This window comes from Schistocerca gregaria, chromosome 6, assembly GCF_023897955.1.
Source record: "Schistocerca gregaria isolate iqSchGreg1 chromosome 6, iqSchGreg1.2, whole genome shotgun sequence".
NCBI classification, from domain to species: Eukaryota; Metazoa; Arthropoda; class Insecta; order Orthoptera; family Acrididae; genus Schistocerca; species Schistocerca gregaria.
In genome coordinates this window covers 229,587,328-229,601,445 of record NC_064925.1, presented here as the reverse complement: position 1 = coordinate 229,601,445, position 14,118 = coordinate 229,587,328, and the positions used below count along the sequence as shown (strand labels likewise).

Sequence of the window (14,118 nt, the reverse complement as noted above, 5' to 3'; positions counted from 1 at the left end):
CTTCATCTCCCAGTACCTACTGCAACCTACATCTTCTGAATCTGCTTAGTGTATTCATTTCTATTCTGCCTCTATGATTTTTACCCTCCACGCTGCCCTCCAATACTAAATTGGTGATCCCCTGATGCCTCAGAACATGACCTACCAACCGATCCCTTCTTCCGGTAAAGTTGTGCCCCAAACTTCTCTTCTCCCCAATCCTATTCAATACTTCCTCATTAGTAATGTGATCTACCCATTTAATATTCAACATTCTTCTGTAGCACCACATTTCGAAAGCTTCTATTCACTTCTTGTCCGCCCCAATGATGGCTCTGAGCACTATGGGACTCAACTGCTGTGGTCATTAGTCCCCTAGAACTTAGAACTACTTAAACCTAACTAACCTAAGGACATCACACACATCCATGCCCGAGGCAGGATTCGAACCTGCGACCGTAGCAGTCGCACGGTTCCGGACTGCGCGCCTAGAACCGCGAGAGCGCCCGCCCCAATGAGGGTGACGTCATATGCAGGAACTCTTCGGGCGCCATTGCTGTGACTCACCGAGGACATTTTGATTAATATACAATCATCGGGAGAAATCACTTGTGAGTTCCATAGTGCTACCGGCGTTCCGGCTAGCATTATAACTGTGCCTACTGAATTAAAAGAAAAAGGCGGTACAATGACCGAGCAGCTCCTTATAAACCATACATGTTTGTAGTCAGTGCTAAGCTACGCATGAGATAGTGACAAGCGTCGCAGCTGGGAGTAAATGACCGGAATCGAGTGTTTTAGAGAGATGAACCACACTATACAGGGTGAGTCACCTAACGTTACCGCTGGACATACTTCGTAAACCACATCAAATACTGACGAACCGATTCCACAGACCGAACGTGAGGAGAGGGGCTAGTGTAATTGTTTAATACAAACCATTCAAAAATGCACAGTAGTATGTTTTTTAATACAAACCTACGATTTTTAAATTTAACCACGTTAGTTTTGTTAGCACATCTGAACATATAAACAAATATGTTATCAGTGCCGTTTTCTGCATTGTAAAATGTTAATTACATCCGGAGATATTGTAACGTAAAGTTGACGCTTGAAACCTCTGACGTTCAGTTGCGTGTTGTAACAAACACGGGCCACGGTCGGCGAGCAGCATCTGCATGGGACATGTTTACGATGACGGCAGTGTTTACAAGTGTGGTTGTAGTGCACTGTCGTGGTTTGGTCCAGCTGTCGCAGTGTCCGCATGTAGCGCTTGCTGCTATTGTTATTCTGCACTCGTCTCCGCACGCAGACCAACTGTAGTACACCGTGTTACCAGACGTCAGTGATAGTGTAGTGTTGTAGGAACTGTGACCCTGGTGTATCCGAACTCTGAAAAGGCGGAGATAATACTCATCTATAGCGAGTGTCGACGAAATGCAGCTGAAGCCTGCAGGATGTATGCAGAACGGTACCCGGACAGATAGCATCCAACGTGCCGCACATTGCTAAACATCTACCGCCAACTGTCTGCAACAGGTATGGTCGTAGCACGCAAACGGGTCCGTAACAGGCCCGTCACAGGCGAAGCGGGTGCAGTTGGCGTGTTAGCTGCTGTTGCCATGAACCCACACATGAGTACACGGGACATTGCGAGTCAAAGTAGTGTCATGCGCATACTGCATCGTCACCGCTTTCACACGTTTCATTTGTCGCTACATCAGCAATTACATGGAGATGACTTAAATCATCGAGTGCAATTCTGTCAATGGGTATTAACAGAGAATGCGTTGCACTTCTACCTGTTTACCGATGAAGTGGGTTTCACAAACCACGGGGCAGTGAATCTACGGAACATGCTTCACTGGTCCGTGGAGAACCCTCGATGGCTCAGACAGGTAGAGCGACAGCGACCGTGGACTGTAAAAAATGGCTCTAAGCGCTATGGGACTCAACTGCTGTGGTCATTAGTCCCCTAGAACTTAGAACTACTTAAACCTAACTAACCTAAGGACATCACACACATCCATGCCCGAGGCAGGATTCGAACCTGCGACCGTAGCAGTCGCACGGTTCCGGACTGCGCGCCTAGAACCGCGAGACCACCGCGGCCGGCCCCGTGGACTGTAAATGTATGGTGCGGAATCATTGGCGACCACCTCATTGGTCCTCACTTCATTGCAGGGGCTGCAACATACATCGCGTTTCCACAGAATGATCTGCCAACGTTGATCGAAAATGTCCCACTTGAAACGCGTCGACGCATGTGGTATCAGCATGATGGTGCACCTGCACATTCCGCAATTAACACAAGGCTGACCCTTGACAGGATGTTCGACGGGCGTTTCATAGGACGTGGAGGACGCATAAATTGGCCAGCCCGTTCTCCGGATCTTACACCTCTGGAGTTCTTTCTGTGGGGTACGTTAAATGAGAATGTGTACCGTGATGTGCCTACAACTCCAGAGGATATGAAACAACGTATTGTGACAGCCTGCGGCGACATTACAGCAGATGTACTGCAGCGTGTACGACATTCATTACGCCAGAGATTGCAATTGTGTGCAGCAAATGATGGCCAGCACATTGAACATCTATTGGCCTGACATGTCGGGACACACTCTATTCCACTCCGTAATTGAAAACGGAAACCACGTGTGTACGTGTACCTCACCCCTCTTGGTAATGTACATGTGCGTCAGTGAAAAAGACCAATAAAAAGGTGTTAGCACGTGGACGTAATGTGCTGTTCCAGTCTCCTCTGTACCTAAGGTCTATCACCGTTCCCTTTGGATCCCTACGTAATTCGGTGCTCTCCGATACACACGATCGAACAGCGGAGGAGTTGTACTCAAGCGTCAATTACAATATCTGCGGATGTAATTAACATTTTACAATGTAACAAACGGTACTGATTACGTATTTGTTTATATGTTCAGATGTGCTAAAAAAACTAACGGGGTTCCATTTAAAGAAACGTAGGTTTGTGTTAAAAAACATACTTCCGTGCATCTTTGTATGGTTTGTATTAACCAATTACACTAGCCCCTCTTCTCACGTCCGGTCTGTGGAATCGATTCGTCAATATTTGATGTGGTTTACTAAATATATCCAGCGGTAATGTTAGGTGACTCACCCTGTATTTAGGTAATCCAATGGAAGGGATTAGGTTTAGCGAACGCCTGGAAAACGTCACCTGCGTTTATGTGTATTGTGAACAATGAAGTACAAATGAGGGCGGGTTTAGCTGTGGGGTGTTTTTCGTTGTTATGGTGCGGTACATTCATTGCACTTAAAGAAACGGTAAATGCGGAGGGATGTGAACAAATTTACAGCGCTGTGTACTGAGTGCAGTAGAGGGACCGTTTGGAGGTTGTGACTGTATCAGCATGACAACCCAACCTGTCATTAAGTAGCACCTATGAGGCTATGGTTTGTGGAAAATAGCATTCCTGAAATGGATTAGCATACCTAGAGTGACGAACTGAAGCCAAACACTTTTGGTATGAATTAGAACGTAGACTTCACTCCAGACCCCTGCATCCAACATGACTACCCTCATTGCTTTCGATTCTGGAGGAAGAATGGGCTACTTTACATCCTGCAACATTTAGATATCTCATTATGTGTCCCCAGTAGAGTTCAAGGACCAACAGCCTTTCCGCAATGGTAACACTGGTTCCCGACAGATCAACAAAGTTAAGCGCTGTCGGGCTAGGCCAGCACTTGGACGGGTGACCATCCGGTCTGTTGGCAAGCGGGGTGCACTCGGCCGTTGTGAGGGAAACTGAGGAGCTACCTGATAGAGAAGTAGCGGCTTCGGTCTCGTAAACTGACACAAGGCAGGGAGAGCAGTGTGCTGACCACATGCCCCTACATATCCCCAGTGCCGCCTGTCGGCTGTGGATAACACGGCGTCCGTTTGGTAGCGTTGTTCGGGCATAGTTTTTTAGTAGAGGTCAAGCCATCACAAAGGCATGAAGGCACATCCCACATTAATGTGCACTAATAGAGGTCCAGATATTTTTGATCAAATAGTGTATACTACAACTTCAGTCTGAGACTGAAATATCGATCTATAATAAACAAAAAATACAAGATAGCAACTGAATTTCCCTAAGGCACTATCCTTGGTGTGTGGAAATTTATTTAAGAACTGTACTTTGATCACACTTCACATAGCTGTATTTTCGTGTTTATCTAACGCATTTCAATAGTATCATTTAATTTCAGCTATTTACAATTTGTATGTAGTGTTATCGGTTATTTTCGTAATTTAATCAACCAATTACAGATTTCTTTTGTTAGATTGCGTCATACATGTGGAATTTGTAGCTTTTCAGTTCTCTAACAACGTTTTGTTAATATCTTTTTTTCTCTTAACCTTCTACTTTAGATAATTTTACGTCAAAGTGACTTAATAAGCATATAACTAAAAATTAAATACATCTTAATTATAACCCAAAGACCAAAAAGAGCAAAGCACCCTTTGGAACTGCCAACTATTCCTCCTCAGGGGAGAAAATGACAAGTGTTGAAAAAGACATAAAAATGGAAATACATTTTTTACGACTTGGAAATTTTACGAAAATTGTTGCCACACCTGAAAATGTTTCTCATTCTGAACATGTAACAAAAGAAGAAATAAGGAATTGGCTTGAATTATTACCCCTCACCAGTTTCTTTGTTCTTACAGGGAAAAGAAACAGTTTTTAGCATGTAGGTCAATTAGATTTTCCATTTAACATTGCTGTCACTGTGAAAAAAAATATCTACGAGGGCGAGCTGCGAAGTAAGACCTCCGTTTTTTTTATGTTAGAACTCTTAAAGCTTTTTAAACGAAACAGGCGTTATTAACATCCCACATCTTTGTTATTCACGTCTACATATTTATTTCTCATCATAGCACCCTGGCGAGGAAAACATTCCTCCAAACGAGAGATCAGTTTCTTGATACCGTCATTGTAGAATGTTTGACCTGACTGACGGAGCCATAGTCTCAGCTCTCATTGCAATGCTTCATCACTATGAAACTGAAGTCATCGAAGGTGTTCTTTAAGTTCTGGAAAGAGATGAAAATCATATGGACCCAAGTCAGGACTGTGTGGATCATAGATGACAGTGACTCCACGGCGTCGGACGGCTGCAGGTGTTGCAGCGCTTGTGTGTGATCTGAAGATGGAAGAGATCCATGTGTGGACGAAGTCTTCGAATTCGAAACTCGATTACAGCACGCTGTTTTTTAAACACCAACATAGCTACGTTACAAACCGGCATGTTACACGCTAAAATTCGGAGCACCCTAGCGGCGGAAGGCAGCAAATGTATAGAGACGTAGAGTAAAAGTGTAGAATGTTAATAACGTTTGTTTTATTTAAAAAAGTTTCCAGAATTTTCACATAAATTCTGAGGAATTGCTTTCAGCACACGCTCGTACTAAATTTGCATGCAGTTAATTGACATCGATCTACTTAACCCGGCCCGTGTCTGTGCACGGGACGTGGTAGGGGAGGGAGCATCGGTCGTGGTAGAGATTCTGTTGTGCGCGACCACCACTCGGTAGGTGGGAGGCAGTTCAACAGCTGAGGCCTTGCACAAACGCATATATCTCACATAATTTTGAAGCTACAGTTAGTGAGACTGCAAGCGATTATATTAAAAAGCTGTGTTATCACAACTAATAATTCGAGAAACGTAAACGAGTAGTCTACAGTTTCTCACTAGAGCACCGAAAAATAAATAGTCACATAAATAATGGGTCAACCAAACCAGAAGAAGATCAAGCATGCATTTGCAGAAGAAGAGTTCATAAAACAGAAAAGGGGCATAATATAGTGGGTAAGATCACGATACCATACAGACAATGTAAAATAAAGAAAATGTATCACGTGGAAATTTTTCTAATAACCTGCTTGGTGGGGGTTACATCCCTCCAAAACAATGAGGCCTTACGAAGTACATGTAGCTGTTTCGCTCCGCCTTCAGATACCTTTTACTCGTATTGAATTATTTGAATATCTTGCTGTTCCTGGAATATTCTCACCCAGAGCTTGAAATGAGTTTTATACATCCCCATTGCCCTTTTTCTACAAAAAATTAATGGCATTGCACAGGGTGGTTTCATAAGTCGTAAATTATCACGAATGAACGGAACATTTTTGTTGCGGCTTCAAGTTTCGTAAGCTTGATTATTCCAAGAATCGTATTAAGAATTTCAACACTGTACAGCTTACGGATTTAAATTTGGATGGAAAAGTACCAAAAACTAAGCGCGGCCGTCCAACAGAGGTCACCACAGAGGAAATCATTGACAAAATCCATGATACGGTAATGCAAGACCCACGAATACAAATCCGTGAGATTGCTGAGGCAGAAGGCATCTCAACTGGCCTGAGTGTATAATATCCAGCACGGAGAATTGGCTACGAAAAAGTTGCGTGTGAGCTGGGTCATTCGAATGCTCACAGTTGACCAGAAGCACATGGGACACTACATTTCAACACAATGCCTGGCGCTGCTTAGTTGCAGTCCGCAAGAATTTTTGCACAAATCGGGGACTGTAGATCAAACTTGGGTCCATCTCTTCACACCAGAGTGAAAATGATAGTCGAAACGGGAGTCAAAACAATGGACAAAGGTTCGTGAAAGTGAACCAAACAAGGCTAAGACCTTTCCGTCAGCTAGTAGGTAGACTGTTATTTGCTTTTTTTTTTTTAATCCCAGAAAATAATTCTCTTAGATTACTTGGAAAAAGGCAAAACCATAGTTGAACTCCATTATGCCTGTTTTTTGGATAGTCTTAAACTTGCGTGGGCTGAAAGAAGAACAAGGTTGGCAGGCGAAAAAGTGCCTTTTCACCAGAATATGGCGCCGTCCCACACATCAGCGATAACAATGACGAAAGTGCATGAGTTAGGCACTGACCTGATTTCTCGTCCATTCTATTCACCAGACTTAGCCCCAAAGTGATTTCTTCAAGTATCTTAAGTTGAAACTTTGGCTTGTTGGAAAGTAATTTTCATCAAATGGCCAGATAGTTGCAGTCAACAAATGTTTAGCAGTGTTTGTCAAAGTACACTACTGGCCATTAAAATTGCCAACAAGAAGAAATGCAGATAAGAATCGGGTATTCATTGGACAAACATATTATAGTAGAACTGACATGTGATTACATTTTCGCGCAATTTTGTTGCATAGATCCTGAGGAATCAGTACCTAGAACAACCACCTCTGGCCGTAATAACGGCTTTGATACTCCTGGGCATTGAGTCAAACAGAGCTTGGACAGGCACATCTGCCCATGCAGCTTCAACACGATATCACAGTTCATCTAGAGTAGAGACTGGCGTATTGTAACGAGCCAGTTGCTCGGCGACCATCGACCAGACGTTTTCAATTGGTGAGAGATCTGGAGAATGTGGTGGCCAGGGCAGCAGTCGAACTTCTTCTGTATCCAGAAAGGCCCGTACAGGACCTGCAATATGCGGTCGTGCATTATCCTGCTGAAATGTAGGGTTTCGCAGGGATTGAGTCAAGGGTAGAGCCGTAACACATCTGAAATGTAACGTCAACTGTTCAGAGTGTCGTCAATGCGAACAAGAGGTGACCGAGACGTGTAACCAATGGCACAGCATTCCATCACGCCGCGTGATACGCCAGTATGGCGATGACGAATACATGATTCCAGCTTCTGTTTGTGTATGAGCAATCGTTTGGAAACTTTCCTCATTTCAGCACGTTGTATGTGTCGCCACCGGCGCCAACCTTGTGTGAATGCTCTGAAAAGCTAATCATTTGCATATCACAGCATCTTCATCCCGTCGGTTAAATTTCGCGTCTGTAGCACGTCATGTTCGTCGTGTAGCAATTTTAATGGCCAGTAGTGTATTTTTCCGATAGCGTGAAAGAACTGGAGGACCGCTGGATCACGTGTATATCCCTCAAAGGACACTATGTTGAGTTCTAAGGTGAGTTGTGTATGAAAATAACTGTTTTACTTATTTACCAGACTTAACAAACCACCCTCGTAATCACATGGTCTGGTTGTAAAGAACTTTTCCTGCACCTGTGGTGCGGAAAGACTGCATTGCTGTCCTGTGCAGCAAAGAGACAACAACGAGAACACTGGAAGTATGCAAGCCGGTAGGCGACTGTCAATGTGGTGCGCTAGCGCAGCAGTAGCGGCGAGAATGCGTTCGCGTGCCGGTGTTGCGTTATTTTGCGCGAGCTGCACTGACCTGTGATGCGGCCCAGTTTGCTGGGCGGCGGGACGTAGTTGGCTACGAGGCCGGCGATGTGTGCGCCGGCGCTGTAGCCGAGCAGGTGCAGCTTGTCGGGCTGCACGCCGCGCGGGTGCGCCGCCAGGTAGCCCACCAGCTGCGCGATGCACTCTGCGCAGAAGCGCGGCGACCACTCGATCTGGCTGAGGCACGGCTCCACCACCAGCGTCGAGTAGTCAACGATGAGGATGTTGTAGTTGCCGCGCGTGAAGTACGCTGCAACCGAAAAGCGACCACGTTAGACACATCTGCGATCATGTCTTCACGCAACTCCCGTGATTGTATTTGTCATATAGCCCAAAACGGAAGCTACACATGGGATTATTCTCGTCTGAATTAAAACTGTGCCGTAGATGATGGCACGGCAGATAGTGTTGGCGTGGGGGAGTTGAGCGTGCCGTTAGTTAGTGGACATATTTTAGTTCATCGTGGAATCTGAACAATACACGTCTAGTAATAGCGATTTCGTCATAGCTGACCATAACACAGTTTAATCTCCAGATATATTGCATGACATTTGTCCATAAGACAACAGATCTCTTATCCTACTGTACTCTGTCAGGCACATTTTAAAAACAGCAATATTCAGCCCTGTATATACATTTGAGATACAGACGTTCACCAAAAGTGATAATAAAATTGAATGCTGAAGACCAGCTACAAAACAAGGAATGTTACAACAAATATTTAAAGTTACAATAACAGCAGCTTTGGAATCAGTGGTCCTCTCTCCTTAAAAACTCCCGAAAGATATTTACATGTAGTTAGTTGTCTAGAAACATCCCCCAGGCAGTGGCTAAGTCATGTCTCCGCAATATCCTTTCTCCCAGGAGTGCTAGTTCTGCAAGGTTCGCAGGAGAGCTTCTGTGAAGTTTGGAACGTAGGAGACGAGTTACTGGCTGAATTAAAGCTGTGAGGAAGGGGCATGAGTCGTGCTTGTGTAGCTCAGTTGGATTTTTTCGGCACGCTAGCGGCACGGACGTCTTGTTTACGTCCTCGCCGCGCAGCTCGCTCGCGGAGTTGTTTACGTGATTCTGCCGTCTTAGCGCGCTATATTTCATTCGACAGAGAATGGCTTATGCCCACCGAAAATCGACACTGAAGATTAGCTTTGCACCTGAATATGCCCGACCAAAAGCACTGGAAATCGAACAGTTTATCAGAGATGAAGTCAAGATTGACTGCAACGATCTTGTTGGCATCCACCTTTCTATAGTGAGCAGTGTGGTATACGTGAAATTGGTCAACGAAGACATATGTGAAAAAATTCTAGATGCAACTCGAAGTGGTCTTAAGTTCCGTCACTCTGATGGACACATCGGTGACGTAACTGTGGAACATGCGGGACTTGGACTGCGCACGATACGTGTTTTTGAACTCCCTTTCGAGGTGCCTTCCGAGGTAGTGGTATCTGCATTTCATCCATATGGAAAAGTGATTAGCCACACAGCTGAGAAGTGGGTTCAGTTCACTACATACCCGGTTCTCAATGGAGTACGGCAGATCCGCATAGAACTAACCAAACATGTGCCGTCCTACTTATATATTGGTGGCTGCCGTGCAATTATTATTTATGATGGACAGCCGAAGACATGCTCGGGATGTGGCAAAGAAGGACACCTCCGTTCCAGCTGTCTGCAGCGCAGAATCACACAGTTACCGCCTGGGGACCTGCCGGCCACGACCGCTCCGACGTCGCTACCGCTGACGTTTGTCGAAGCTCTCCATAGCGACCCCCGACCGCGAACACCACTGGCTCCTACTACTGGTACATCGTCGTCTCCGGTACTGCCTCAGGCTGTTGCGGACGGACCGACGCCCTTGCCTCCTCCTCCCGACGTGTGCAGTGGTGAGCAATCTCAAGGACAGGGGATGGCCCTTGACTCCATGATTGTGCCTACCGATGCTTTTGTGTCTGAACATCCGGATCCCCAGGCGTCTTCGGACACTGAAGATCACGTGCGCAAGCAACGGTCGCCGAAGAGACGTCGGAAACGGCGGATCGCCCCGTCTGACACCTGCAGGACGCAGTCTCAAGACGATGAAGATCAAAATTATCAAGTTGTTCCTCCGAAGGACGAATCTATGGTGGAAGCACCAACTTGCACTCCGTCGGACGTACAACCATCCTTGCATGCACCAGGCGCTGTACCTATGGACGTTGAACAACAGCTGAGCCAGGACAACTCTTCCACCACCGACGTGACACTGCCTTCGGACTCTGCTGGTACTCCACTGGACGCACACCATCCACGCACCCTTGCGTGGTCTGACGATGTAGCCGACGAAACACCAACTAGTGAGACAGCCGCGAATGCCGCTGCTCCAGCCCACGACTCCTAATCGACAGGGTTACAGGATGGGGATGTGCAGCCTACTGGGACAACATTCTTGTTCGCTGCTGCTCTTCGTGCCTCCATGAGCGTCCCTGTAGTCCCAATTCTACGACAAGCTTACAGGATTGGCTCCATCAATGTCAACACCATTGGCACCCCTGTCAAACTACAATTGCTCCGTGATATGTTGAGGGCGTCGGACCTAGATGTTGCCCTTTTGCAGGAAGTTCGCCTGGCGACGTTTCCTAATGTCTATGGCTATGTTTCCTACCTCACGCCGTGTGCCGACGGTGGCAGTGGGACAGCTATTCTTTTAAAGGAAGGCATTGATGTAGATGACGTGATTTACCTACCATCGGCTAGGGGTCTTGCTGTGACTTTCCACGGTGTTCGAGTCATCAATGTTTACGCTCCCTCGGGCACGGCCAAGCGACGGGAGCGGTCGCGATTCTATTCAGAACAGATCGATCCTTTGTTTGTCGGACGCTACGACCATATTGTTCTTGGCGGCGACTTCAATTGTGTGTTATCCCAAAAGGACCAACATCCCCATTTCACCACATGCCAGGAACTCAAGCTGCTTGTGCATGAACTGAAACTCACCGATACTTGGGACCGCGTGCATGGCGATCGGCCTGGATATACGTACGTCACCAGCCATTCAGCAAGTCGTCTTGACCGTGTCTACGTGTCCCCAGGACTCGTAACTGCCACGCTTGACGCTGAGTTATGGCCTACCGCCTTTTCCGACCATATCGCCTACATTTGCACTGTTTCGCTCCAGAGGCAGAAGGTGTGGCGCGGTCGAGGCCTGTGGAAGCTGAATGTGGCCCATCTCAAGGATCCGGAATGTAGGCAGGTCGTAGAGACGACGTGGAACAACTGTGTGAGACGCCTTCCAGCGTATCCCTCAACACTTCGGTGGTGGATCGACTGCGCCAAGCCTGCTTTACGTCGTTCTATGATGAATTACGGTCGCGATAAAATGTTATGGCACCGACATACCATGGAATACTATTTCACAATTCTCCGGGAACTCTCAAACCTTGCTCCCTCAGTTCAACGACAGGTTGAAATTCAACGTATTAAGGCGAAGATAACTTCTCTTATGCGTCACCGCCTTGAAGGCACAGTAGTACGCGCAAGATGTCACGAATGTGTACCAGGAGAGCTCCCGTCCATGCATCATGTTATCCGAGAGAAGCAGCGGTGTCGTAGAAAGTTGATCAACGCCCTCGACATGCCAGATGGTCGTCGATTGACGTCCCAGAATGATATCGTAAGAGCCTTTGTGGATCACTACAACGAGTTCTATGCAGCAGAGGACCGGAACGTGGCGGTAATGTCTGATGTCCTCCGTTCCTTGACAGATACCCTGGACGAGTCTGCTGCGGAGATTCTCACGGCGACAATTACGGCTGATGACGTCGCCGATGCTCTTCATAAGGGTGCGGCAAACAAAGCCCCAGGTCCAGATGGGTTCCCGCTGGAGTTTTACCGCACATTTCATGACATCATGGGCTCACGCTGGACTGCGATGTATGAAGAACTGATGAACCCTGACTTTCCTCTCCCACCCGAATTCGTAGAAGGCTTGCTTATCCCGATCCCCAAGCCATCGGGAGGTCGAGGAGTGGAACATTATCGGCCGCTGACCATGTTAAATTGTGACTTCAAGATTTTTACCCGGATTCTTGGCGCTCGCATTAGGCGCGTCGTCCCTCAAGTTATCTCTCTGGATCAAACGTGCTTTGGAGGTGATAGTAACATTCAGACGGCACTCAGCGATTACCGTGACGTTATAGCCCTGACCATGACCTGTCGCAGTCGTGGTGCCTTAGTGACAGTGGACTTCGACCACGCCTTTGATAGAGTGAGTCATGACTTTCTCGAAAACGTACTCCGACGGATGGCCTTTCCCCACAGGTTTATACACCTCGTCTTGCGGCTTCTCCGAGGTGCCACGTCGCGGGTGCTGGTCAATGGCCGTGTGGCGGGCCCTATTAACGTCATGCGGTCGGTCCGTCAAGGATGTCCGCTGTCGATGCTGCTTTTCGCCATTGCCCTTGAGCCACTATTACACGGTTTGAGGAGCCGGTTGACAGGCGTAACAATGAGGGGGACTTCTTTCATCTGCCGCGCCTATGCAGATGACTTGGTGTTCTTGGTTCTATCGGAGGATGAAGTGCGAGAGGCACTGGCGTGGATCAACCAGTACGGGGCTGCTGCGGGCAGCCGTGTGAACCTGACGAAATCTAGTGCTATGTCCGTCGGTTGAGGCCTTCCAGCTGAGAGTGTGGCACCATTGCCATTAGTGGACAAGCTCAAATGTTTGGGGATCACCTTCACGCGTGATATACAGCGCACGATCTCATTTAACTACAAACGACTGCTTCAAGCTATCCGCACAAACGTTCGTGGCAACCTCCTGAGAGCATTGGACATGTTACAAAGGGTGGATTTTGTTAACACTCATCTAGTCTCGCGACTACCCCATTTAGCACAGATTTTACCGATGCCAAAGGCAATGGCACACAGACTTCAGGCGGCGTTCGGCTACTTTGTTAGCGCGGGTCTTATCTTCAAAGTCCGCTACGACACGCTGACACTTCCTCCTCGAGATGGCGGCCTCGGCCTTGTCAACGTCCGAGCGAGAGCAGCTGCCCTTTATGTAAGTACGATGGTTAAATCGTGGATCCGCCGCCGAAACGGATTATCGGGAAGCCTGATTGATGAAGTGGCCCCTCCCTCTCGAGTGGCACCCGTTGCAGTAGCCCATATTTCTTCCCCTCTCTCACATATCCGGACCTTTTTCATCGAATACAGTTATGTCCATGCCGACTTGCCTAGTACCAGACCCCCTATGGCACGTGATGTTTACCGAATCATGATGAGAAATCACACTCGGAATGTTGTGGAAAGGCGATATCCTACGATCGCATGGCCCGTGGTATGGCGTTCTGTACACTATATATACCTAGACACGAGCGCACGTGCGACCTGGTATTTGGTCGTTAATGGAAAATACATGACACAACTTCGTCTACATGCCATAAAAATGACAGATTCGCCGCTGTGTCCTCACTGTCAAACGCTTGATACGGACGAACATCGACTGATGTGTGGATCTTCTGCAGAGGTGTGGCAGCTGATTCAGAAGATGCTTGCCTTTCTTCTACGTACGGCTCCCCATGCCATTACACCGAAATCTCTTCTGTTCCCAGATGAGACATACTTCCCAAGTACGAAGACCAACGCTGTGATCTGGATAAAAGGTCTCTCGATCTCTTATTTGTTCCATGAAGGTGATAAGAGTGTTCTTGATTTTTGGACATTCCTGCAAGATCGCTTTACTTTTCTCATGCACCATCCGCGATACCGTCAGTACTATGCCAACTTTTTGGGTAGTGCCTTCTTCGATCCCCCCTGCAGCTGGGGTGTCCCAGGTATGAGAAGATGACTTCAATGAGAGTGTGTAATACCAGGACTCAGTCCCATGTACCGGAAAATGCAATATTCTTCGT

At 47.1% G+C, this 14,118-nt stretch overlaps 1 protein-coding gene across 1 annotated transcript in view; it reads right to left on the bottom strand.

Annotated features, from left to right (window-relative positions):
• The window catches only part of LOC126278972 (inactive pancreatic lipase-related protein 1), a 216,666-nt gene that overhangs the window by 30,483 nt on the left and 172,065 nt on the right, over positions 1-14,118 (bottom strand). The window contains exon 5 of the mRNA XM_049979267.1: positions 8,217-8,474. Coding sequence (XP_049835224.1) covers positions 8,217-8,474 — 258 coding nt within the window. The remainder of the gene's footprint in view (positions 1-8,216; positions 8,475-14,118) is intronic.